This window comes from Natator depressus, chromosome 9 (genome assembly GCF_965152275.1).
Source record: "Natator depressus isolate rNatDep1 chromosome 9, rNatDep2.hap1, whole genome shotgun sequence".
In the NCBI taxonomy this organism is placed as follows: Eukaryota; Metazoa; Chordata; order Testudines; family Cheloniidae; genus Natator; species Natator depressus.
The window spans coordinates 54,474,970-54,502,212 of NC_134242.1; the positions used below are offsets into that span (position 1 = coordinate 54,474,970).

Consider the following 27,243-nt stretch of genomic DNA (forward strand, 5'->3'; position numbering starts at 1 on the left):
AAAATATCCTCTTAGGTGAGCTTATTTCTGTCTTCCCTTCATTTCCATATTTTTAACCACTAACGAACATTAATTACTTTGAAAGATATTTTACCTGGTATATTCCTCTTGCAGTTGACCAGGGTCAGGAGGGAAAAACTTTACAGCTAGATGAAGCATTGTATTCTTTGGTCCTATGAAAAAATATTAAACAGTTTTACAAACATAAATATCTCTATATAGAATAAGGGAAGGACTTATAACAATAGAATTTTAAATGAATGAGACAAAACAGGCAGTTTGAATTACAGAATGTTCTGTAATGACCTACGATATAAAAAACTTAGCAATAGCAGTAATATTGTGTTAACTTTGAATTTAGCATTTCAGATCATTGAACTGTGTCACCTCTAATTAAGAGATGTTGTCACTGGATCTGAATATTATAATTGCTTACTGTACCGTTACTAAATAGCAGCAGTCTGATTATCAAAGAAAAGGCTTAATGTTCTTCAGCCAAGCGGAACACTAGCCAATCTTCATTTAAAAAGCATATTGTACGTTTATTAATAGATATATACTATCTTACAAGGAATTACAGTAATTCCACTGAGATAATAATGACAATTATTTAATCATTACTTTCATGCTTTATCACCAGAACACCATATTTTCATATAATGCAATGCAATCCATGTGCCATTTTACCACCCTCGGCTATCAATACCAAAAACTACATAATGTAATACTATAGGTGAGAATGTCATGGCACAAATTTCAGGAAATTTAAAATTATAGCCCACTCCCCGGGTCCAAATGGTCTAGTGTTCCTTGTTTTTGTTAATTTCATTTTATGCTGCCTCCAAATTTTCAGTTTTCAGTGACCTGCACAGAGGCCAGCAGGAAACCTGACAGGTTCTTAACCAAAGAAGGGGCCCAGGACCATTGCCACCACCCAGATGATTCACCCCCACAGGGCTTACACACACAGACAAGGGACAGAAACTGGGATCCCTACCAGATGTACACATCCTTCCACTTTCAGCCCCCAAAAGGCTGGAGACAGTCTACTTTAAATAAGCAGAGAGCCAGAGGGATAAAAGAAGGGCCTCTGGAACTCCCAAGTGGCTAGTCTCCCTGCACCTCCATTAGTGCTGACTGGGGCAGCTAGCTTCAAAAAAATAAGACGAGGCCTCCTGATACTGGAATTTCCCAACTTCTGCCCACCTCCTTTCTAGATCAAAACAGACAACGTCCAAGAAGGAGCAAGCCATGTGGGAGAGAAAATGCCACTTCCTGATACCAGATTTCTCTCCCCTATATGTCATGCAGGGAACAGCCATACCCTGCCCACTACAGTACATGCCATCAGCCATTTCAAAGCTAATTTATGCACATATATGCGCATTAACATCTACTTTTTGTTTGGAGGATGTTGGCAGGTACAAGGCAAACTGGTGCAATTCAGAAACCATAAAGAATGAAGAAAAACAATGATCTAGAGCTGACAATAAGCAGACTAAGATCTGTGAATGTTGAAGAAAGGTGGCCAAATGTCCCAGTTTACTACTGTTATCCTGGAAGATTATACTGAAACTAGGATTTTGTTCTGTTTTCACTATAATATTGGGACATCTGGTTCCGCTATACCTGCTGACAATCTAGCCTCCTTTCTCTCTCTCTCTATCTCTCACACACACACACACACACACACACTTGTTAATCTGGGATTGTAAATAATATCATCTCTCTGGTGTATAAATGGGAGAAATTAAACTGAAGAGCCATGTCACAGCACCCCCATGAGCAGCTCCCAGCCACAGAACTCAAGATCTTAGGACTCTGAAAGCCTTAGTGAATCAGACAAGTAAGACCCTCATCGTGACTACAGCCCCAACCAGAGGAAAGGAAGTAGGACATGGGATAGTTGGAGGAAAAAGGAGAATGTGAATAAAACCCCTCAGAGTGAAATAATTAGGGTTCCTATTTAGAGACAAAAAGAAAAGGAGTACTTGTGGCACCTTAGAGACTAACCAATTTATTTGAGCATAAGCTTTCGTGAGCTACAGCTCACTTCATCGGATGCATACTGTATGCAGCCACAGTATGCATCCAATGAAGTGAGCTGTAGCTCACGAAAGCTTATGCTCAAATAAATTGGTTAGTCTCTAAGGTGCCACAAGTACTCCTTTTCTTTTTGCAAATACAGACTAACACGGCTGTTACTCTGAAACCTATTTAGAGACAATAACAGATCACCACTCTTGAACACTTTAAAGTTCTCAGTGATGTGTCTCTAGAAATAAATACTTCATTAGGCTGAAAAAATTAAAAAACGGTTACTCACCTTTTGTAATTGTTGTTCTTCGAGATATGTTGCTCATCTCTATTTCAGTTAGGTGCGTGCGCACACCATGTGCACAGCTGTCGGAAGTTTTTTCCCTAGCAGCTACCTGTTGGGCCGCCTGTGGAGCCCCCTGGAGTGGCGCCGGTATGGTTCTCTATATTCGACCCTGCCAGCCCGACCCCCCTTCAGTTCCTTCTTGCTGGCTACTCCAACAGAGGGGAAGGTGGGGGGGGGAATGGAATAGATATGAGCAACACATCTCGAAGAACAACAGTTATAAAAGGTGAGTAACCGTTTTTTCTTCTTCGAGTGCTTGCTCATATCAATTCCAGTTAGGTGACTCTCAAGCCTTACCTAGGAGGTGGGGTCAGAGTCAAGGTATTGCTGACCATAGTACCGCTCTACCGAAGGCCGCATCATTTCTGTATTGGTGGACGATGGCGTAATGCGACGTGAAAGTATGCACAGAAGACCACATCACGGCCCTGCAGATTTCCTGGAGAGGTACTTGGGCTAGAAAGGCTGCCGACAAGACCTGTGCCCTCGTGGAGTGAGCTGTAATAGCAGGTAGAGGAACTATTGCCAAGTCATAACAGGTGCGGATACAAGTGGTGATCCAGGAGGAGAGCCGCTGGGAAGAGACTGATAATCCCTTCATCCGTTCTGCTATTGCAAAAAAAAAAAAAAAAAAAAAAAAAAAAACTGAGTTGTCTTTCCAAACAGCCTTGTTCGCTCGATGTAGAAAGCGAGTGCCCTCCTGACATCCAGCGAGTACAGCTTTTGTTCTTGAAAGCTGTTGTGTGGTTTTGGGCAAAAGACAGGCAGGAAGATGTCCCGGCTAATATGAAAACGGGACACCACCTTGGGAAGGAAAGCTGGATGAGGCCTACGTTGCACCTTGTCTTTATGAAAAATCGTGTACAGGCGCTCTGAGGTGAGGGCCTGCAGCTCAGACACACATCAGGCCAAGGTGATAGCCACCAGAAAAGTTACTTTCCAAGAGAGGTAAAGAAGTGGACAGGAGGGCTCAAAGGGAGGACCCATGAGGCGGGAGAGGACTACGTTAAGGTCCCAAGCCAGGATGGGGTGCTTTATCAGGGGATGTATCTTCTCCAGGCCTTTCACGAAACGACCCACAATGGGATTAGCGAACACTGAACGACCAGAATCGCCTGGATGGAAGGCCGAGATGGCCACAAGGTGGACCTTGAAAGAACCAAATGCAAGACGCTTGTCCTTTAGGTACATGAGATAGTCCAGGATAAAAGGAATGAGGGCCTGGGATGGGAGCACCTGCCTTTGGGTGCACCAGCTGGAGAATCTTTTCCATTTCGCCCTGTATGTGGCCCTAGCAGACGATTTGCGGCTTTCCAAAAGGACCTGCTTCACCTGATCCAAACAGGCAAGCTCTGCCTGATTTAGCCAAGGATTCTCCAGGCCACGAGGTGGAGAGACAGAAGGTCTGAGTGAAGGAGGAGACTTTGGTTCTTTGTAATGAGGTCGGGAATGAGAGGTAGCCGTATCAGCAGCTGGACCAATAAGTCCATGAGGGTGGGGTACCAGTACTGGCAAAGCCAAGCTGGAGCCATCAAAATGATGTCCGCTTTGTCCCCGCGGATTTTGAGGAGCACTTTGTGGATCAGTGGAAATGGTGGGAAGGCGTATAGCAGCTGCCCATTCCATGGGATCATGAACGCATCTGTGATCGAGCCTGGACTGCGACTCCTGAAGGAGCAAAAGGTTGGGCACTTCCTGTTGGCCCATGTGGCGAACAGGTCGATTTGGGGAAGCCCCCAGCTGTGGAAGATGGAGTGGATGATGTCCGGCGGATTGACCACTCGTATGTGAGGAAGCATCTGCTCAGTCTGTCCGCCAGAATGTTCTGAATGCCCGGCAGGTATGAAGGCTGGAGGAGAATGGAGTGGGCTAAGCAAAATTCCCATAGTAGGAGGGCTTCCTGACAGAGAAGAGACGAGTGGGCTCCGCCTTGCTTCATTTACATAAAACATAGCTGTGGTGTTGTCCGTCATCACTGCTACGCAATGGCCCTGCAAGCGAGACAAGAATGCCTGGCAAGCGAGATGGATCACCCTGAGTTCTTTGATGTGGATATGTAGGGCCAATTCCGCTACTTGCCACAAGCCCTGAGTTGTTAGGCTCCCGAGGTGCACTCCCCAGCCCAACACGGGACGCGTCTGTAACTAAGGTCAGGGTGGGTTGGGGTGGGTGAAAAGGAACTCCGGCGCCTACTGCGTGAGGATTCAGCCACCACTGTAGTGAATCGAGGGTGTGCCGAGGGATGGTTAGCACTGCGTCCAGACTGTTGCAGCCCAGCTGATACACGGACGCCAGCCACACTTGCAAGGGTCTGAGTCGCAAGCTGGCGTGTTGAACCAGGTATGTGTAGGCTGCCATATGGCCTAGCAGCCTGAGACACTGCCTTGCTGTGGTGGTGGGGAAGCTGGAAAGACTGCTGATTATTTGTGAGAGGGACAGGTGACGCATCTCTGGCAGAAATCCTCTCGCTTGAGTCACGTCCAGAACAGTTCCAATGAACTCTATTCTTTGAGTTGGAGTGAGCACGGATTTGCTGATGTTGAGTATGAGACCTAATTGGTCGAAAGTGTCTCTGACTATATTCACCTGTGTTTCCACCTGCTGACGGGAGCGGCCCTGGAGGAGCCAGTCGTCTAGGTAGGGGCAGACATGTACATGGCGGCGACGGAGAAAAGCTGCTACAACCGCCATGCACTTGGTGAAGACACGAATAAATGGTCAGTTTTTAGAATGGAGAGAGGTAAATACAGGTGTGCTTAGACCTGTACTATTCAACACATTCGTAAGTGATCTGGTGATGACACAAGGTGCTGTGCAACACATTCATAAATGATCTGGAAAAAGGGGTAAACAGTGAGGTGGCAACATTTGCAGATGATACAAAACTACTCAAGATAGTTAAGTTTAAAGCAGACTGTGAAGACTTATAAAGGGATCTCACAAAACTGGGTGACTGGCAACAAAATAGCAGATGAAATTCAGTATTGGTAAATGCAAAGTAATGCACATTGAAAAATACAATCTCAACTATATAAAATGATGGGGTCTAAATCAGCTGTTACCACACAAAAAAGAGATCGTGGAGTCACCATAGATAGTTTTCTGAAAACATCCACTCAATGTGCAGTGGCAGTCAAAAAAGCTAACAGAATGTTGGGAATCATTAAGAAAGGGATAGATAATAAGACAGAAAATATCATATTGCCTCTATATAAATCCACGGTATGCCCACATCTTGAATACTGCATGATCTGGTCACCCCATCTCAAAAAAGATATATTGGAATTGGAAAAGGTACAGAAAAGGGCAACAAAAATTATTAGGGGTATGGAACAGCTTCCATATGAGGAGAGATTAATAAGACTGGGACTTTTCAGCCTGGAAAAAGAGATGACTAAGCGGGGGGCTATGATAGAAGTCTATAAAATCATGACTGGGGTGGAGAAAGTAAATACGGAAGTATTATTTACTCCTTCTCATAACACAAGAACTAGGGGTCATCAAATGAAATTAATAGGCAGCAGGTTTAAAACAAACAAAAGGAAGTATTTCGTCACACAGCGCAATGGCTATTGGCCTCTGTTGGAAGACAGGATACTGCACTAGATGGACCATTGGTCTGACGCAGTATGGCCGTTCTTATGTTCTTAAATACACTATGAGCAAGAAAAAGACTAAGGAAAGTGTAAGTCCTCTACTTAAAGGGAAAGGAGAATGACAATAAGGCAGTTGAGGTTTTTAATGAGGTATTTAATGTCTATATTGCTTCAGTCTTTACTAGAAAGTTTATTGGTGATCAGATACTCAACACAATTAATATTAATAGCAAGGGGGAACAAGTCAAAATAGGGAAAGAACATTTTAAAAAATATTTAGATAAATTAGATGCATTCAAGTCGGCAGGGCCTGATGAAATCCATCCTAAGGTACATAAGATATAAATGAATCAATCTCGGCACCATTAACAACTACCTCAGAGTTTAGGGAGGATGGGTGAGTTCCCGAAGGACTAGAGAAGGGCAAAAGAGGACCTGGGGAATTACAGACCAGTCATCCTAACTTCAATACCTGGAAAGATACTGGAACAAATTATTAAACAATCAATTTGTAAGCATCTAGGAGGATAATAGGATTATAAGGAATAGCTAGCATGGATTTGTCAAGAAGAAAATCATGCCAATCTAATTTCCTTCGTTGACAGAGTTATTGGCTTAGTGATAGGGAGGAAGCAGTAGATGTGATATATCTTTATTTTAAGTACAGCTTTTGATACAATCCCCACATGACACTCAAACTAAGGAAATGTAGTCTAGATGAAATTACTATAAAAAGGGTGTACAACTGGTTGAAAGACAACACTCAAAGAGTAGTTCTCAATGGTTTGCTATCTGACTAAGCAGACGTATCTAGGGAGATCCCGCTGGGGTCAGGCCTGGTCTGGTACTATTCAATATTTCCATTAACAACTTGGGTAATGGAGTGAAGAGTATGCAGATGACACCACAGTAGGAGGGATTACAAACATTTTGGAGGACAGAATTATAATTCAAAACAACCTTGACAAATTTGAGAACTGGTCTGATTTCAACAAGATGAAATTCAGTAAGATCAGTACAGAGTACTTCACTTAGGAAGAAAAATCAAATGCACAACTACAAAATGAGGAATAACTAGCTATGTGGTAATACTGCTGAGAAGGATATAGGGGTTGTAGTGGATCAAAAATTGAACATGACTCAACAATGTGATGTTGTTGCGAAAAAAGACTAATATTCTGGGATGTATTAACAGGAGTTTCGTACGTAAAACAAGGGAGGTGAGGCCTCCGCTGGAGTATTGCATCCAATTCTGGGCGCCACACTTTAGGGAAGATGTGGACAAACTAGAGAGAAATCCAGAGGAGAGCAACAAAAATGGTAAAAGATTTAGAAAACCTGATCTATGAGGAAAAATTAAAAAACCAAGGGCATGTTTAGTCTTGAGAAAAGAAGACTGAGGGGAGACCTGATTCCAATCTTCAAATATTTTAAGGGCTGTTATAAAGAAGACTGTGATGAATTGATCTTCATGTTCACTGAAGATAGGATAAGCAGTAATGGGTATAACGTGCAGTAAGGGAGATTTAAGTTAGATATTAGGAAAATCTTTCTAGGGTAGTTAAACTATGGATTTGGTTACCAAGGGAGGTTGTGGAATCCCCATCACTGGAGGTTTTTAAAACCTGCTGGACAAACACCTGTTTGGATGGATTGTCTAGGTTTACTTGGCCCTGCTTCAGCATAAGGGGCTGGACTGATGACTTGTCGAGGTCCCTTCTAGCCCTAGATTTCTATAATTCTATAACTCTATGATTTAACTATGTAATCAGGGAGGGTAATACCACACAGATACCTGTACATTTTATAAATATCATATACCCCCAATGTATTTCCCCATTTTCCACATGTTCAGACAAATCTCTCTGTTCCTATCCTCTTAGCAGCCACGCTGACAGAGAGATCCTTGGCTGGGAGCAGAGAGGAAACAGTGTTCTGTGGGATCAGATATGGCCAGACTTTCACACCAACTCCACCCGAGCAATTAGAGAACAAGATCTGCTACAGCTAGAAGAGAGTGATTAAGATCACGGAAGCTTTGCCTCTCCTGAGCTTGGTAAGGACCTTTGCTATTAGAAAGAATGGGGAGAAACTGCAGAGAGAACACAGAAGCTGCCAGTACCAATAAGGTTTTTGCAAGATGGGCTGTTCAGAAGAATGGTGAATAGATATATTTTTGGTGCCCTCCACTGGGAATCCATTCCACTATCACCTGAGAATATTCCTGATATTCTATGAGCCACTGACTATTTGTGAGAGTCAACACCAGACAGTGTCTATTCCCGACAGCCAAGTGGTTGTTGGGAGCATCTTGCAGGACAGTGCCCAACTACATATATATAAGGTTTCAAAAACAAAAGTCAGTATCCTATCCCTTTCTGCTTGTTGAGGTAGAATAGAGTTACCTGACCATTTGTAAAAACAATGAGGAGTCCTTGTGGCACCTTAGAGACTAACAAATTTATATGGGCATAAACCTTCCCTGTCCCACGAAAGCTTATGCCCAAATAAATTTGTTAGTCTCTAAGATGCCACAAGGACTCCTTGTTGTTTTTACTGATACAGACTAATTCGTCTGTTTCTCTGAAACCTGACCACTTGTGTAAATCAGGAGCATCTTTAGAGATGTTATGAGTGGGATTTTCAAAAGCACTCAGCATTGGCCTAACTCTGCTTCCATTGAAGAAAATTGCCTAATTCATCAATGGGAGCAGAGTTAAGCTAATGTTGAGCACTTTTGAAAGTACCATCCCAGACCTTTGAAAGCCCCCTGCACATATAGAACCACACTCATACTCTGGGTATATATGTTGTGGCAAAATACCTTACTCGCCTCAGTAGGCTCAGTTCTTTTTAGCCTTGGAGACTCAGGTTTGGGGCAAGGCGAATCCTTATAGGTGGAACAGGGTCCTGTTACTCCTCTCCTCAGTCAGTCCCTTGTGCTTGTTTTCTTTCCCTTCTGGGGAGCGAGCGCAGCCTCCCTACTGGGAAGGTTTGGTGTCTTGCTGCCAACAGCCTACTGGCAGCTTCCCTGCTCCTCTCACTCCTTTACTCTCCCCCTCCTACCACCGAGGGGAGGGTTTAAAAAGGTCCCAAGTAGTTGGAGTCAGCTGAACCTAATTAGTTACCTAGGAACCCTTTTTCTAGGAACCCTTTTTCCAGCTGAACCTTATTGCCCCATGGTTCTCTCTCCTCAGTGGATAGGGAGGGGCCTTTTAATCCCCTGGGACTAATTATTACCCCTCTTTTGTAGCTGTTTGTCCTGGGTTTACCACAACGTGTAGGTCATGTGCGTTGCAGGCAGGATATATCCAGGGTCATTATAATTTAGACTGGAGGAATTTGGAAGCCCTTTTCTAATGGCAGATTATTAGTTATTTGCCATAAAGCTAGCAGGTCAGTTTTTCTCCAAGTCAGTGACTACAGCATATTATAAATAGGGGAAACATGTATGTTCTTTAAAAAAAAAAATTAACTAGTCTTTGACAAATGTGACTGCCATATTCTTTATCAAAGTCATTGAAAATAAACTCCCTATTGAACACTGTACAAAAGTCTATATATATTCAAAATAGATGAACAGAGAGGGTTGGTTCAAGTGTAAATTTTAGTAATGTTCTTAGTATATTTTAAAGTCTTTACAGCCATAGAACATGTCAGCAAAGACTCCAAACTACATACACATCATTTACTTCACAGATTTGTATAAACTCCATACACTAAAACTATAATCATGTCTGAACTGTATTAACTTAAAGACCATTGAACACCTACCCTCACCATCTTCTTGCTGAGAAATTAAAACATAAGGAAACACTGAAAAAACAAGTAGTACATCAATATTAACCAAAAAAAAGAGAAAGTACAGGGAAAGACTTTATATTATTGTTGGAGTTCTGAGCAACTTGGATGATTTGAGCAATCCTCACTGAAGGAGAATGAGATTTCCTGTTTTCAACTGCAATACTTAAAACAAGAAACCTGCTCATCTGAAACATCTGTTAGTGTTCAGGTCACAGAATTTCAAGCATACTTGAAATTGAAGCACATTTTACTTTTAAGACATTTAAAATAAAATGGAAAGCATTTACACATACTATTTCCCACACCCTTTTAAAGTCTTGAAAAGGAAAGCTATATTTTGTACAATTCCACAAAGGAAAAAGTTAGTTGATTTAAAATATGAAAAACAATCCTTAGTTTCAGTTTTCATTCGTCCATGCCTCAATACTTGCCTGCTAATTAATGTATTTTAAAACCAATAAAGCAGTTAATTCATTCTCAAAGAGCTGTACATGCAATATAAGTTCTGTTAGAATTCTTCCATTCAAAATGTCCTTGTGCACAGCATGCCATAAGAATAGCTAAAATAAATTGTTCATGCAGACAAGTGACACTTTCAAAGTTCTCTGCATGAATGCACACACTTTTACTGCAAGTTTTGTTTCTCAAGTCAATTTTAAAAGTAGGAGAGTGTGGAAAGGGGGTTCCAGTATTCAGTACTAACTTAAGAAAAGCACTCTCTTGGGAGTTACCCAAAAACAGCTTTAAAAAACTGAACCTCCTTTTCCAGCAGTTGCAGGTTTAACATGGGACAAAAGATAGTCACCACCACCACCAATGTCTTTTAGGGCCTAAAAATCTAGTTGACCTAAAAAAAGACTCAATTTAATATAGACTTTAGGTCAGCAGATAATGGCCTCAGCCATAGTTTAGCATGTCACCATGTTCTGGGCCATGGTCTGCAAAGACAGTATTTTGATGAAACTATTTACCAGGTAGCACCTGGCCATCAGTACGATTAGGTAGCAGATATTAGTATAAATCTAAGTTTCCCCAGTCTATTCTAGTATGGTACATGATGCACACAGAATGAACAGGCACTTGCTAGATGCATGACTGCACAGCTGATGCCTATAAGTGTCTCTGTGATGCTGGCAAACCAGGTGCCAGCTCAAGCCAATGCCCTGGGCCTCACTGAACACTTACGAATGTATAGCTGGAAACCAGTCTTGCTTGCCCGTGCGTTAGCATTGTCAAAACAGATATTAAATGTCAAGTTGATAAGAATGTGTTTAGCCTTTTATAAAATGCCTGTAGGATGCTGCATGTATTGATCTCGCTTATAATCTCTATAGCCCATGGTATAGATTTATATTGAGTGTTTGCCTTGTAAACCTCTGTAATTGTGTAACTCAGCAAACAGGAGGAGCAGCATTGATTAAGGTAAAGTGCTCAGCACACAACATGGCCCATTATTAGCAAATGACATGTATAGCATCAAAGGACAGAGACCTTGTTGATTGTATTCCTAATTCTCTCCAGCAAGGAGAGACCTACACATGAACTCATCCCATCAGTTTGGAAACTGGAGTGGATAAAAATCCCTGATGAGGAGAAACAATCTCCTTCACGCTGTCTGGACACTGAGGGACAAAGATTCCTAAACATAAGCAAAGAAATCCCCATGCTGTTTGGCATGGGTTAGCCCTAAAACACATTTTGAATTGACAGAATACTACAACTGTGTCACCTTTTGAAACTCAGATAAACTCATTTCATAGAATCATAGCATATCAGGGTTGGAAGGGACCTCAGGAGGTCATCTAGTCCAACCCCCTGCTCAAAGCAGGACCAATCCCCAATTTCTGCCCCAGATCCCTAAATGACCCCTCAAGGATTGAACTCACAACCCTGGGTTTAGCAGGCCAATGCTCAAACCACTGATGATAAACTTTTAGCTAATTTATTACAGGATTGGCTACCAACATTTTCTTTAGTGTGAAATCTAAGGTACAAATTGATCTAGGGTAAGTGACTGGTCTCTTGGGATGGGAAGCAACCTGAATATTTTGTGATTTTTGGTGTAAGTGACCATTTATCATATATTCCAGTTTGCGGTGGCAAGACAGACAAATGTCCAAGGGAATTGTCTGTGACTCCGTTATAAGCCTATTGTAGTACTTTGGGAGTTCAAATTTGTTACTGGGTTGGTGAAATGTAATTATAGAACATACAACCAGGTTGGGTTGTCTGCCCTGCTTTTTGACAATCTGCCCTGAGATTGGCACACTCGGTCGTAAGCCACTTCAGACAGTGTGACGGTCCCACCAATTTTTTGTCAACTGTTCTCCTTGGGAGAGAATTCCTCTCCCAAGAGAGAAACCATTTGAATACACAGGAGCTATCATCTGGCATGCATAAGGAGATGATCCTTTAAAAGGGAAACTTGCCATTGGTAATTCGACTGAACAATGAACTTAGCCTCTTCAGGAGAGCCTCTCTCTATAGCTAGTACTATGCCTATTTATTTATTTTTCTAAGGTTGAAGAGGATGAAAGTTGGAAACTTGCACCATGGGTTTAAGCTAAAAAGTCAGTTCATCTCAATTTCTTGTTGGTCAGTTTATATTGAAGAATTTCTAAAGAAACCTCCAAATACTAACTTTCTACAGTGTTCTGGGGCCATTTGTCAAAGACCTCCTTCCTTAACGTAAGCTTCCGCAGACTACTGTCAGCAACGGAAAAAAATAACTCCAAAAATTATTACAGAAAGGCCCTGTATAGTGTAGTCAATAAATCTGTTGGCAGGAGTGGGAATCCACCACATATTCCTGCACTTGTGATTCCATGAACCCCTACATTTAAAAGCAGCAAATGAGTATCCAATTTGATCCTGTTCTAGAAGAGGAATGTCTTTTACATGGTTGAAGAATTAGGCTGCACATGCTAGATTTCAAATGATATTGGCTCACATTTCCATCCTTTCTTTGGGCCTTTGATGAAAAATAAAGCAGAGAATGTCCGTGCTGCAACTCTCTCTTATTGGGCAAAGACTGGAAGCAATTTCACCACAGAGATTGTCCTCCTCCTACATAACTGGGTGTAGTAAACCAGAACATTTCTGTTTCTTTCCACATCAAAACAACCTAAGCTAAACAAAGCTCCAACAAAGTGACTGATACTCTTCACCTAAAACTAACAGCATCTGATCCAATCTACCCAGATGTATATCATTGCAAAGTGACAGGTTCTCAGTAATTTGAAGTTCCACCCAGATTAAGGTTTACAAGTCCAAATACGAACTCTTTATTTCCCTCTTCCAAAAAATATTTTCCAAATATCCCCTAAATAACTAAATAGATAGCTGCCTTCTGAATCCATGTTTAACAGGGCCGTTAGTCATGGCTTAACACAACACAGCTAAGGACTTTAGATTTCCCACATTCCAGACATTAGCTGGTATCAGACTCAAGTTTGTGTATACACTTCACACTATCTGTAGAGATGGCGTGCCACATTTAGAGAAGGATATCTCAGAGATGTTAAGAATGTAATCCCCTACTGCAGAGTCCATAAGGAACAAGACCAAGATTGTGTGGTTTATGGCTACTACGTGTTACCACAATGGAAGCAACTGAGTGCTTTATCGTTTTGTGGTCTAACACAAGATAGTCACATTTTATAAATTAACTGTATCAAAGCAAAGCATATATTGGGATTTAGATACAAGGAAGGCTTATAAGGAGGAAAATAAGTCTTCCATTTGTTGGCTGTCTTAGAGCTTAATCATATATGAGATACTGAACACACTCAGCCTCCACTTAAGTGAATGGAAGTGGGTATTCAAACCTCACAGAACAGAGACCTTATGGACAAATAGCAAGCAATTCACTGGACAAGATTTAGGTCTCTGAGGAAGCAGCAAGTTAGCTTTCTAGAAAAAGAAACATCTACATTTAATTCAAAATAGCCCACAAAGCATGCAGTAATTTAATAGGGTAGTAAAACTATGAATGCCATATATTCTAGAAATTTTTGATACTATTAGAGGGTTTGAAGCCATCTTGAAGGTTTGAGTTTGTAGATGTATGTTTAATCAACTATGTATGGTAATGACAAGCACAAAACCAGCAAACCTGACTATAAAAATCAAGTAACAACTATGAAAACAAACCAAATTAAATTCCTGAAAATTAAAGGAAAACTTTTAAAAAAAATTAAATATGTACTTACTTCGTACTTGTTTAATGACAGGTTTCATAGGTTCAAGCCAAATCTGGAAGTGAGACAAAAGTTAAAAATTAATATCCATACTCTAATGCTACATAAATGTTGTAAAAAGAAAAGGAGTACTTGTGGCACCTCAGAGACGAACAAATTTATTTGAGCATAAGCTTTCGTGAGCTACAGCTCATTTCATCGGATGCATTCAGTGGAAAATACAGTGGGGAGGTTTATATATACAGAGAACATGAAACAATGGGTGTTACCATACACACTGTAAGGAGAGTGATCACTTAAGATGAGTTAATACCAGCAGGAGAGCGGGGGGGGGGGGGGGGGGGAACCTTTTGTAGTGATAATCAAGGTGGGCCATTTCCAGCAGTTCACAAGAACGTCTGAGGAACAGTGGAGGAGGGGAATAAACATGGGGAAATAGTTTTACTTTGTGTAGCTCACGAAAGCTTATGCTCAAATAAATTTGTTACTTTCTAAGGTGCCACAAGTACTCCTTTTCTTTTTGCGAATACAGACTAACACGGCTGTTACTCTGAAACCTGTCATAAATGTTGTAAAACATCAAAACCAAAAACCAACTGTAAGAAGTACTTACTAAATGAACACGTATTTCTCCCTCCCTATTTCACTGAATAGCATAACAATTTTCTTCCATCAGTTAAACAAATATGCTTAGCCATGATTTAATCTTAAGAAGTAGGTCAGGGGTGGCCAACCTGTGGCTCCAGAGCCGCATGCGGCTCTTCAGAAGTTTATATGCAGTCCTTGCATAGGCATTGACTCCGGGGCTGGAGCTACAAGTGCCAACTTTCCAATGTGTCGGGGAATGCTCACTGCTCAACCCCTGGCTCTGCCACAGGCCCTTCCCCCACTCCACCCCTTCCCCGAGCCTGCCTTGCCCTCACGCCTCCCCCCAACAAAGCCTCGAAACAGCTGATTGGGAGGTGCAGGGAGGGAGGGGGAGGCGCTGATTGGCAGGGCTGTCGGTGGGTAGTAGGCACTGGGAGCAGGGTGGGGGAGCTGATGGGGGGCTGCTGACTTATTACTGTGGCTCTTTGGCAATGTACATTGGTAAATTCTAGCTCTTTCTCAAGCTCAGGTTGGCCACCCCTGAAGTAGGTATATATCAACAACAAAAATATATTGCAAAAAAAAAAAAAACACTGTGATAAGTATAGTGCTAAGTTTCCTTCGTCAATGTATGGAAGGAGTCACACGAGAAAGGGAGCAAACTGTGCCACCAATGCTGAAAGGAGTGGGCCATGGAACCATGTTGAAACCACACCATTGCACACAAACATCAAAAAGTGTGTGGAATTTGGGCAACTCATACCTTTAGATTCTCAGCTTTACATGTATGATGGAGGCTAAGTGCCAGCCCTCCCCTTTCCCTTCTACATTTGGCCTGGCTCACTTAACTATGGTGATGCAAAGCTTGACTAAAAAGTGTGACTTCAGAGTTTTCCACAAAATTATTCCTCTTTTATAGCGAAAGAAAGCACAATCCCTACATATGTGCACTCATATTTTTAAAAAGCTACCACCAATATAAACACTGAAAAAACATCAACAATGAAAGCAATGAAAGACATTAACTAGACCAAATTACGCCTACGTAATGTTGTGTGGAGACTCTGCATTTTGAGTAACTTAATTTTCACAGAGGGAGGGTATTACATCTTTGAATTTTCAGACAAAAATTAATAAATTTTGAATATATGGGGGCAGCATAAATAGAACAAAAAACCTATAACATTCATCATAGTCTGGAATATATACACTGAAGCTACAATACCGTGTAAAGATAATAAAGAAGAGTCTGTGTGTGGTCAATTCCTTCTCTTAAAACACAAAGTTGGTAAAGAAGCCATTCAAAAAGTTCCTATGCTTCTGATGTAAATTTTGGGAAAGGAAAGGATTGAGTTCAAACAATACAAGCAGAATAAGGAATAAAAGAAAAAAGAGCAATTGGCAATATCTGGGCTGATAGCCCATAAGATTTAATTAATGTGATCTAACACCTTTATTGAGTAGAAGCATCAGTAAATGGATAATTTATTTTTATTTTTATTTTGGGATGGAGAGGGAGTAAGATGAATCAGATTCTCTTCCTATGTATCTTTTTAAATTACATATTTTGTGAAGTAGTACATTGACCTGATTGATAGGTGAACCAGCTTTATAGCCACAAGTATACACAAACTTCTTCTGACTGTCAGGTGGCAGCATTCATCCAAGCTGAATTCTTTTTATAATGAATTAATCAGGAACCATGACATACCCAATACGACTGGATGTTCTGGAACTCAATTCCAAAGTAGTCGGACTCAACCAAATTCAAATGCTTATAAACCTCTGTCAGCAACGTCTGGCCATAGCACTTTGACTGGAAGAGTAAAAATAAGAAGTATAACAAGATTAACTATAATTCAAAGTTTATTACAAAGTGGAAACAAGATGTATTAACTTTTAAAAGCAGTGGAAAAAATGTTTGAAAACACTTTTGTATTATTGATCACTAATATTACTGTAGCATTAGAAAGCCCCAACCAGCATTAGGCTCTGTACAAACACACACTAACTCAGTTAAAATTACGAGTGGGTATTTCAATAAATTAGCACAGATCCTGAGTGCACCTGAAGGGGGAGAGGAGAGATAGTTTTAAACCAGAGCAGCAATATGAGTTATAACACCTTAGTGCTGCTCTAATTTATAATTACTTGCAATTGCACAGAGTTGGCTATGCTGAATGAGAATTCACCCTCAACTAGGAAATCCTCAGCTGGCAACTTGAGGCAGCTTTAAGTCCCCCTTGTACTTCCAGAGCAATACAGTGGGACTTAGTGGGGCCAAAGATATGGCCTCTAATGTATATTTGAAAAGATTCACAGGATGCTGGTCCACGAATGAGCTGGAGGACCCACACACGAGTCCCTCACTGACAGAGCTAAAATATGGGCTCTGTGATGGAGAATCTCAACTTTCATGTCTAGCTTTTTTTCTTGTAAGGACATCCAGGAAAAAACACAACATGATTGCTACGGTCTTAAGGTATACACACCTGGGCTCCACTTCTGTGTCAGGAAGCTTCTGGAGTCTAAACATCTCCATCTCTCTCACACATGCTGTGTGTGTAAAATTAATTTGCAACACATCCCAAAGAATCAACTCGCTAACTTTCCCCACAATCTTTATACCAATTTTGCACAGAGACACAACCATCATGGATACAAATTGATTACATTAAGTGGAGGAAACAGCAAAAAATTTCATAACCTACCCAAAATGCTAAAGTTGGACCTACTTATTCAAATTTTCAGCTGTCTCTCTGTTCCCACTATTGCATGACTAACAGCTGCTGCGAGGGGGAACGCCTTTCATGAATTCCCCCATCAGTTAGTGTATCTAGATTGCATGGGGAATGTTCCACATGGTGGATATAGGGATGAGGAAACGTATAGCTCCAGCAACACAAAAGGAAAAGAGATAAGGAAAGAGACAAGGCTAAGCTGAAGCCACATGGGGCAGAAGTTCTGTAGCCACCGAAAACCCATCTCTCTCGCTGAGCTAGGTCTATCATGAGCAACTAGGAGAGCTTACACACTCAAAAACCAAACGGAATCTATTCTCCAAGTTAAGTATCTAGCTCACTACCAGAGAGAACCTCACCCACATCCAACCAACCACCTCAAAACCAGATACTATGACTGCTTGCCTACCACCATTGCTGCCAGCAGAGGCCACAGTACAAAACATCCGTCACTATCAATGCTGATGGAAGGTAGCCAGGTAGAGGAGCCACCTAAAGGAACCTACTTGAGATGGAAGGACAAGGGATAAGCAAGGCAGGACAAGAAATACTTGTACCTTGGGGGGAGGGGAGAGAATTAGAGAATGATTAGTTTGGGGAGTGAGGAAATATGGAATACATACATTTTTATTTAACAAGATAAGGAGGAAGAGTAAGGAACTAATGGATTTTTGGATGAGGCAGGAATATATTTTACCCTGGGAAATGCATGTATGAATGAATGAGGTGGAACATTTTTGAGGAAGCACTTTGTTCAAATTTTGGCAGCACATCGCTGTGCTCTCACTGTACAAAACACTGCAATACAAACTAAATGAGAAATGGAAACTCAAACCACAGCCCCCACCCTCTATAAAAAGGTGTTTTCTAGAAAAAACAATTCTAGTTTTTCCCTTTCTGTTTATTAATATTTATGTTCAAGACTCAGTGATAATGATCAGTTTCTCCTTCAGTCTAGATTTCAGCAGGTAATTCTGGTACTGTGAAGGAGAACGTCCAATATGCCCTTAATAAAGTATTTTAACTTAGTCTTGGTAGTAAGATTTTCCAGTTGAGTACCCTAAAGGAATCTGCATTGCTCAAAAGAGATTGTGTATACTTGAATGAGTCAGATCTCTGGATGTTCATATGATTTTGGTTAAAAACAAACAAAGGAAGTATTTCTTCACACAACGTACAGTCAACCTGTGGAACCCTTTGCCAGAGGATGCTGTAAAGGCCAAGACTATAACAGGGGTCAAAAAAGAACTAGATAAATTCATGGAGGATAGGTTCATCAATGCCTATTAGCCAGGAAGAGCAGGGATGATGTCCCTAGCTTCTGTTTGCCAGAAACTGTGAATGAGCGGCAGGGAATGGATCACTTGATGATTACCTGTTCTGTTCATTCCCTCTGTGGCACCTGACATTGGCCACTGTCGGAAGACAGGATACTGGGCTAGATGAACCTTTGGTCTGACCCAGTATGGCCGTTCTTATGTAATTAATATTTCTTATTAGAATGGAAAACTTCTTCAAAAATATATGTTTACTGCCATTTTAATACATCAGTCAATTTTATTTATTCAGTGCATTCTGCATATAAACAATTTTTTCTAAGTAAATAATTTGAAGAATTGTTAAATTATCTTGTTTCTTATGCCTCTTCTCTCAATGTCTTGATCAGTAGGTTTAATAGGTAACAGGAAGCTAACTTCTATTTAAAAACTGCTAAATTCAAATATAATTACAGTACTAATTATAGTAAGGTAGAATACAGAAGATTTTTGGTAAAGAATCATGTTGTTTGAATGTTTTCATTTTCAAGTTTGCCCTTGTCATAAATATAAAGGGAAGGGTAAACCCCTTTAAAATCCCTCCTGGCCAGAGGAAATCTCCTCTCACCTGTAAAGGGTTAAGAAGCTAAAGGTAACCTCACTGGCACCTGACCAAAATGACCAATGAGGAGACAAGATACTTTCAAAAGCTGGGAGGAGGGAGAGAAACAAAGGGTTTGTGTGTGTCTGTCTACATTTTGTCTTTGCCGGGGATAGACCAGGAATGAAGCCTTAGAACTTTTAGTAAGTAATCTAGTTAGGTATGTGTTAGATTATGATTTCTTTAAATGGCTGAGAAAAGAATTGTGCTGAATAGAATAACTATTTCTGTCTGTGTATCTTTTTTGTAACTTAAGGTTTTTGCCTAGAGGGGTTCTCTATGTTTTGAATCTAATTACCCTGTAAGGTATTTACCATCCTGATTTTACAGGGGGGATTTCTTATTTCTAATTCTATTTTTATTAAAAGTCTTCTTGTAAGAAAACTGAATGCTTTTTCATTGTTCTCAGATCCAGGGGTTTGGGTCTGTGGTCACCTTATGCAAATTGGTGAGGCTTTTTATCCAACATTTCCCAGGAAAGGGAGGGTGCAAGTGTTGGGAGGATTGTTCATTGTTCTTAAGATCCAAGGGTCTGGGTCTGTAGTCACCTAGGCAAATTGGTGAGGATTTTTACCAAACCTTGTCCAGGAAGTAGGGTGCAAGGTTTTGGGGAAGTATTTTGGGGGGAAAGACGTGTCCAAACAGCTCTTCCCCAGTAACCAGTATTTGTCTGGTGGTGGTAGCGGCCAATCCAAGGACAAAAGGGTGGAATATTTTGTACCTTGGGGAAGTTTTGACCTAAGCTGGTAAAGATAAGCTTAGGAGGTTTTTCATGCAGATCCCCACATCTGTACCCTAGAGTTCAGAGTGGGGGAGGAACCTTGACAGCCCTACTGTAGGAATCCCTCTCCAAAGCTTAGAAGGCACTATAATACTGAAATCTAGTCAATTTCAAAACAAAAAAGTAGAAAATGTTCAGGTACTAAACCTGCCTCCTGAGTTCTCCTGTCTTTTTTTAAAAACAAATTATTTTCTTTTTTCCTATTTCCCAAATACTTCTTTCCCTCTCCACACCTTGTGTGAAAGACACTCACAGGGGAAAAGTGACCAACTTAACTGACTATACAGGGAAACAATAAAATTTGTAAATTATATAAAGTACTATCAAATTGTTAAAAATGAAAAACATGGAGAAAAATATTTCTCCCATCTTTTAATTACAGTAGCTCTGGAGTTACTAGCAACAGTACTAAGTAAAAATTCAGATAGCAATGTGATTGTTAAGTTGACTGCGTTCCCTTTAAATATAAAATGTATCAAAGAATGTTGCATTTACAAAGAGTAGGAGTAAGTAATGTGTTGATGAAAATAAGTTAGAAAAGCTTGGGACCGAACAAAGTATTTCATTATTCTTTGTTTCAAGTCCTGTGGGAAAATTTTGCCTGGGAGAATTTGATTTAGTTTCTCAAGTTGTTTGTTGCATTTACCCATTTCCAGTTCATCTGCCAAGATACAACTCCACTGTTTGACAAGACTCCTAAGTCTTTTGATTTTGTAAATTTCAAAATTAGATTTTGTACTGTCAATTTCATATCAGTTATGCCTGCATAAGAGCTGCACCAGGCAAGTTCTCTTAAACATGTTCTATAATGTACTTAGAATTTTGATAGTGTAGGAAACTGTGTATATGAATGCATACTAGATTCTTTAAAGGTCACAAACATTTCAATAGGAATTCCTCATTATTGCACACATCAAGTTCTGAAATTGTCGCATTCCCTATGCTCTGCCAACAGTCTACTACAACTAATATTACAGAATTATTATAGAAGTTCATAAAGATTTCTGTAAAAGAAAAATAAAGTGGCAGGCAGATAAAAGGATATGGTGCTTCAGCTTTAGACACAATTACTTACTGTTAATAATAAAATTCATGTTCCAAAAGGAAATAGAATCAGCAACATATAGTAAAATTTGTATGAACTTGAATATTCAGTTCAGGCTTGAAGAGACACCCAAAAGTGTTCAAATACTGCAAATTTCTCATCAGAGGCGCAATCCTGGTTTGACTTCAGTGGGAGTTACAGGTGTCTAGCCTTTCAGGATTTGGAATTACATGGGCCAAATACTGCCACGACTAAGCTTCTGCCATTGCAGTTGTATACATACACTGAGGGCAAAACCTGGCCCTATGAACTTCAGCTGTGGTGTTATAACAATGTTTCACAAAGGGGCTCTGTTGAGATTATCAAATCTATATTTCTGCAGAATTATTAGAGTTCTAGAAATAATTCTGATTAGACTTTAAAGTCATAAGGGCCCGATTACCTTTCCTGCAAAAATAATACATCTTAGAAAGTGGGACAAATGGGAGGAAGATTCCACAAGGCATTGGTCCATGAAGAACAGGGAAGGAGTTTAGTCCAGAAGCCATGGCAATCCATGCAGAGGGCCCTGTGCCTTCACATTCCCTCCTGGCCCTGCACCACTCCAACCCCCCCACCCCCGATTCTCTACTTGCTGCTGCCCCAAAAAACCTCCTTAAAGAGGGCCCCACAGAATAAAGGGTCTTTGGGAGAAAAATAATACATCCTTGGGCTACACTACCCTTTGAGCAAATTCCCCGTCACATTAACAGAAGGACAATCTATTTAGTTACACTTATCTCTACAGCCCTGCCTCCCTGACAGGAAGGAATCTGGAGTCAAATGGGATCTCTTACAGGTTGAGATTGCAGAGGAAAGCATCGCTCCTGCACAAAAATATTCAGTGGTAATAAATCTGGCACCAATTTTGTACCAAAACTGAAAGACCAATAAAACTTTCTACCTCTTTTTTGTTTTGCTTACTAAATGGAATATGTAATGAATACAACCTGCAATTCTACATCCCAACGGAAGCACACTGGTACGTTTTCCATTGCCTGGTAAATTAGTGAATGGATTGATTTTCATATTTGTATTTCCTTTATGAAGTGCCCAATCTGTAATCTCCAAAATGATCTTATTGTAAATCAGACAGCAAACTTGTGACAAAAAGGAATACTTTTGATTCAACACAACTGATAGCAGGTAGAACAGTTTTCATGGAAAAGAGATGTCTCACCAGCATTCTTCCAGGGCACAAGCTGAATTCAGAGAACATACTTCTGAGTGATAAATTATTATCAGTGATAGCTGGAAATGCATCTCATCCACTGAGTGTTGTGTGATTTAGCTGTCTAAGGGATAAGCAACAGAAAAGTAGTGTTACGTTCTCCCACCTCTTCTGGGGCCAGATTACAATTATTTTGGGCTGTGTACTTGTCAGACCCACATTATTACTTAAATATTATTCTATCTATATTTTCACTTTCAAAAGTATTCTTTTCCCCACAATGAGTCTGAAAGAAAGCAACCTGTTTCTAACCTAAACAAAGTACAAACACAACACATTTAAACTTCCCTCCAAGAGATTAACCTCCATAGCCTTAACAAATTATTAGGGCTGTTGATTAATCGCAGTTAACTCACACGATTAACTCAAAAAAATTAATCGCGATTTATCACAGTTTTAAATCGCACTGTTAAACAATAGAATACCAGTTGAAATGTATTATATATTTTGGATGATTTTCTCCATTTTCATATATATATATATATTGTATTCTGTGTTGTAATTGAAATCGAAGTGCATATTATTTTTATTATAAATATTTGGACTGTAAAAATGATAAACAAAAGAAATAATATTTTTCAATTCACCTCATACAAGTTTGTAGTGCAATCTCTTTGTCATGAAATTACAACCTTTAAAATGTAAATTTTGTGTTACATAACCACACTCAAAAACAAAACAATATAAAACTTCAGAGCCTACAAGTCCACTCAGTCCTACTCCTTGTTCAGCCAATTGCTAAAACAAGTTTGTTTACATTTACAGGCGATAAAGCTGACCTCTTCTTATTTACAATGTCACTAGAAAGTGAGAACAGGCATTTGCATGGCATTTTTGTAGCCTGCACTGCAAGGTATTTACATGCCAGATATGCTAAACATCTGTATACCTCTCCATGCTTCGGCCACTATTCCAGAGGACATGCTTCCATGCTGATAATGCTTGTTAAACAAAAATGCATTAATTAAATTTGTGACTGAACTCCTTGGGGAGAACTGTATGTCTCCTGCTGTGTTTTAGCGTATTCTGCCATATATTTCATGTTCTAGTAGTCTCGGATGATGACCCAGCAAGTGTTGTTCATCTTAAGAACACTTTCACTGCAGATCTGACAAAATACAAAGAAGGTACTGTGATGGGGAAAGGCCAGATGGCTATAGTAAAGTAATCCTGTTGGGATCCACAGCTAAAGGAACTCCCCCCAGCCTAAGGGGAGGATCCACAGGTCCAGGATTCCAAATAATTGCGGGGGACAACTAAGGAGATAACAGGAACAGGAGAGAGGTGTCAGGGCTAAACGAAGGGAACCTAAGGGGGCCACTGAGCAGAGAACCCCGGACAGTGCCCACTGCTCCTCGAAGGTGTCAAGGGAGCCAGCGGACGCCACCCAGAGGAACTCTGCCTGGATGCGTGAATGAACTGAAGAACGGAAATACGCTCCACAGTCACAGGAGACCCCATCGGCCAACCTCTCCCTGGTTTTGTAGATGGCCATTTTGGCCAGGGCTAGGAGGAGGCTGACAAGGAGGTCCTGCGACTTTGTGGGGCCTCGGATAGGGAGTGTGTAGTTGTCCGGAGGCTGGCCAGGAAGCCTGGGACAGGTGTGACAGACTTATGTTACCAATCTGCCTGAGGCGTTAGGTGATCAGGCTGAGGCTGCAGGATTGTTAGGGGAGGAGATGATGGAGCACATCAAGTAACTGAGTTTTAAAGCTTTATTGATAAAATAATAAAACAACAGCAGAGAGCGCTGGGAGTTCCCCCATGTCGCTCAGAGAAAGGAAGAAAGTGTTTGTGCCCCAAGCCCTAACCCACTTTCATACTCACACCCGCACTACCCGAGGCTGGCCAAGCCTGGGCGTAACGTAAGAAGAAGAGGGGGAGGGGTGGACAGGAGTTCTTGTCCCGGGCACGGGTCGTCCAGGGTCCGCTGTTGATCTCCGATTTCCCTCAATTCCCGGGAGAGTTTTTAAGTCCCTGGGGTCTGTTGGGTGCGTCTCCTTCCGGGATCTTTGTTCCCCAAGCGCTGTGTACCAGTTCAAACCGGCCGGCCATGGTTCCCTCAGCTTTCCCAAAACACACCAGCTTCAGTGGGGAGTGCCCTCTCGCAGGGCCCACCGTAGGAAGACGAGAGAAGGGGGCGACAAGGCAGTGCCCACCTCCTGGAGTATGCACAGGGGGGTTGGAAGGGTGGAGAGCCCCATGCGCCGACCGAGCGCACGGCGATCCACCAAGTCCACCCTGTCGTAGTCCAGGAGGTCTCCGACCTTACTGATTTCTGCCAGGAGCAACCTCCAGCACACTGAGGGAGACTCCACCACCTGCACATGTAGATCGGGGTTGTGTAGCAGGGGCTCCACGAGGGGGTCTGCCCCCTCGGTGGCCACTACGGACCTGGTTGCTGAAAAGAGCTTCCAGCTCTGAAGGAGGTCCTGGTAGAAGACCAGCAGCTCTGAGAGACCTCACGGAAGACCCCGCGGGTGAAGAAAAAAGAGCTGCCAGTTGTATCGGAGCCCTCAGAGGTGGCAGAGGAAGGTGTGTGCCAGCATGCTCCACGCCGGACTACCTGCACCATAAAGGAGTCTCTGCAGGGCCTGGAGGCGGAAGACATGGACCTGGCTACGCAGGCAGAACAGGCCCTGTCCTCCCTCCTCCAGGGGAAGACTCGGAACCCCTGCAGAGACCCAGTACAGTCCTGGCCAGAAAAACTCCAGGGCTGTCCTTTGTAGCCTGGCCAGGATCCCCGGGGCCGGGCTCAGGGTGTTGAGCCAGTGCCAGAGCATGGACAGGACTAGCTGGTTCAGCACCAGTGCCCTCCCTCACAGGGAGAGACACTGGAGCAGTCCTGTCCTGCTCCGCAGCTGCTCACCCACCCTGGCCTCCAAAACCTGCCAGTTCTCCGGCAGAGAAGGATGCGTGGCGGAAAGGTAAACGCCAAGATAAAGCAGCGGACCTGTGCTCCACCGGATGGCTTGAAGCGCGGGTGGGAGGGAGCTTGCCTGCCACCCGTCCCCGACCACCGGGCCAGAGCTCTTGACCCAGTTGACCCGGGCAGAGGAGGCCACCGAGTAAACATTCTGGCAGGCCTCCACCAGCACCAGGTCACCCGGGTCCTGGACCATGAGAAGCAGGTCATCAGCGTATGCCAACAGGACCAGCCGCAGCTCCGGCTCCCAAAGAACCAACCCCATCAACCTCCGGCGGGGGAGACAGAGGAAGGGCTCAATCGCCAGAGCGTACAGTTGGCCCGAGAGGGGACACCCCTGCCGTACTCCCCGCCTGAAGCTGACCGGCTCCGTCAGGGTCCAGTTGAACCTGACCAGACACTCCGCGGAGGCATACAGCACCTGGAGAAAGCCCACAAACTGGGGCCCAAAGCCAAACACCCGCAGAGTGCCCAGGAGATACCCGTGGTCCATCATGTTGAAAGCCTTCCTCCTGGTCCAGGGACAGGAGGGCGAACGACAGACCATCCCTACAGGAGGTCCCGGACCAAGTACAAATTATCAAAGATGGTCCGGTCCTGGACCATGCAGGAGATGGCCTTTGCTATGACCTTGTAGTCCGTGCTGAGGAGTGAGATGGGACGCCAGTTCCATAAGTCGCAGAGGTCCCCCTTGTTCAGCAATAAGGCAAGCACGGCTTGCCGGCATGAAAGAGGGAGGACCCCACTTTTCAAGGACTTGGCCCAGACAGTGACAAGGTCTGGGCCGAGGACGTCCCAGAACACGCGGTAGAACTCCACAGTCAGCCCGTCCATGCCCGGAGATTTGTTGGTGGGCATGAGACAGAGGGCTTCCGAGAACTCAGGCAGAGAGAAAGAGGCAGCTCCAGCTGGTCTCAGTCGCCCACACTGACCGTCGGGAGTTCGGTCCAGAGCACCCTACAGGCTTCGGTGTCGGTCGGATCCGGGCAGAAAAGGCTGGCATAGAAGGCCCTGGCTCTTCCACACATTTCCTCTGGAATCATGAGGGGGGCGCCGTCCTCCGCCAGGAGACATGCTTTTTGGCCCCCCTCTTTTTCTCCAGGGCATAGAAGAAGAGGGAGCCGCGATCCATCTCCCGAAGGAGGCGGATGCGGGATCGAACAAAGGCACCCCGGGCCCAATGGTCCTCCAGGGCCCAGAGCTCCTCCCGCTTCTCCCGGCACGCTGCGCAGAGGGGTGGATCCTCAGGGCCGGAGGCCAGACGCCTCTCTAGCTGCAACCTAGCTCTAACCTCCCTCTCCAACTGCCCTATCACACATCCCTCCGCTGGCTGGCGTCCCTGGTGTAGTCTCGGCAGAAGAGCTGCGTACGTACATTCCCCACATCCCACCGCAGCCGTGCCAAGGGAAAGGCGCATCGTTGCCCCCGCCAGGCCAGCCAAAACTCCCAGAAGGACACCATGAAGCCCACATCCTCCAGCAAGCTTTTATTGAAAACTGAGAGAGGCCGTCATGGTCACCAAGTGGTGAGCCATGAATGGGGCCAGCCCAGAGGCGTGGGCCCGTGCCAGATGGAAACGTGAGAAATAAATTCGGTCCAACCAGGAGTGGCGTGACCAATCGTCCTCCACCCGGGCATAGGTGAAGGCGGTATCGTCGTCCGGGTGGTGGTCGCGCCAGACATCCACCAGGGAGTCATAGTCCACGATCTCCCTGAGGATGCCTGCGGCGGCTGGGGAACTCTCGAGTCCCAAGCAGTCCCGGTCCTCGAGGGTGGTGTTGAAGTCCCTGCCCAGGACCAGGCACTGGTGAGAATCCAAAGTGCCAAGGAAGGCCGACGCCTGCCAGTAAAAGCGCATCTGCAATGTCCTGCCTCCCAGTCCCTTTCCCCTACCCCAAAAGGGCCTTCACGGCCCGGAGGACACAATGGAAGTCCCCCCAGTGCTGGAGAGCGAGCTGCACCTTGCCCTTCGATCCATGGGCTGTCATTAGGA

The 27,243-nt window shown here is 43.0% G+C and overlaps 1 protein-coding gene across 2 annotated transcripts in view; it reads right to left on the reverse strand.

The window, feature by feature from the left end:
• Positions 1-27,243, reverse strand: part of FARP2 (FERM, ARH/RhoGEF and pleckstrin domain protein 2) — a 198,826-nt gene that overhangs the window by 125,562 nt on the left and 46,021 nt on the right. For both annotated transcript variants that reach the window (XM_074964209.1, XM_074964208.1), the window contains exons 3-5: positions 16,282-16,386; positions 13,995-14,037; positions 95-173 (exon numbers count right to left, since the gene is read on the reverse strand). In XM_074964209.1, coding sequence (XP_074820310.1) covers positions 95-173; positions 13,995-14,037; positions 16,282-16,386 — 227 coding nt within the window. The remainder of the gene's footprint in view (positions 1-94; positions 174-13,994; positions 14,038-16,281; positions 16,387-27,243) is intronic.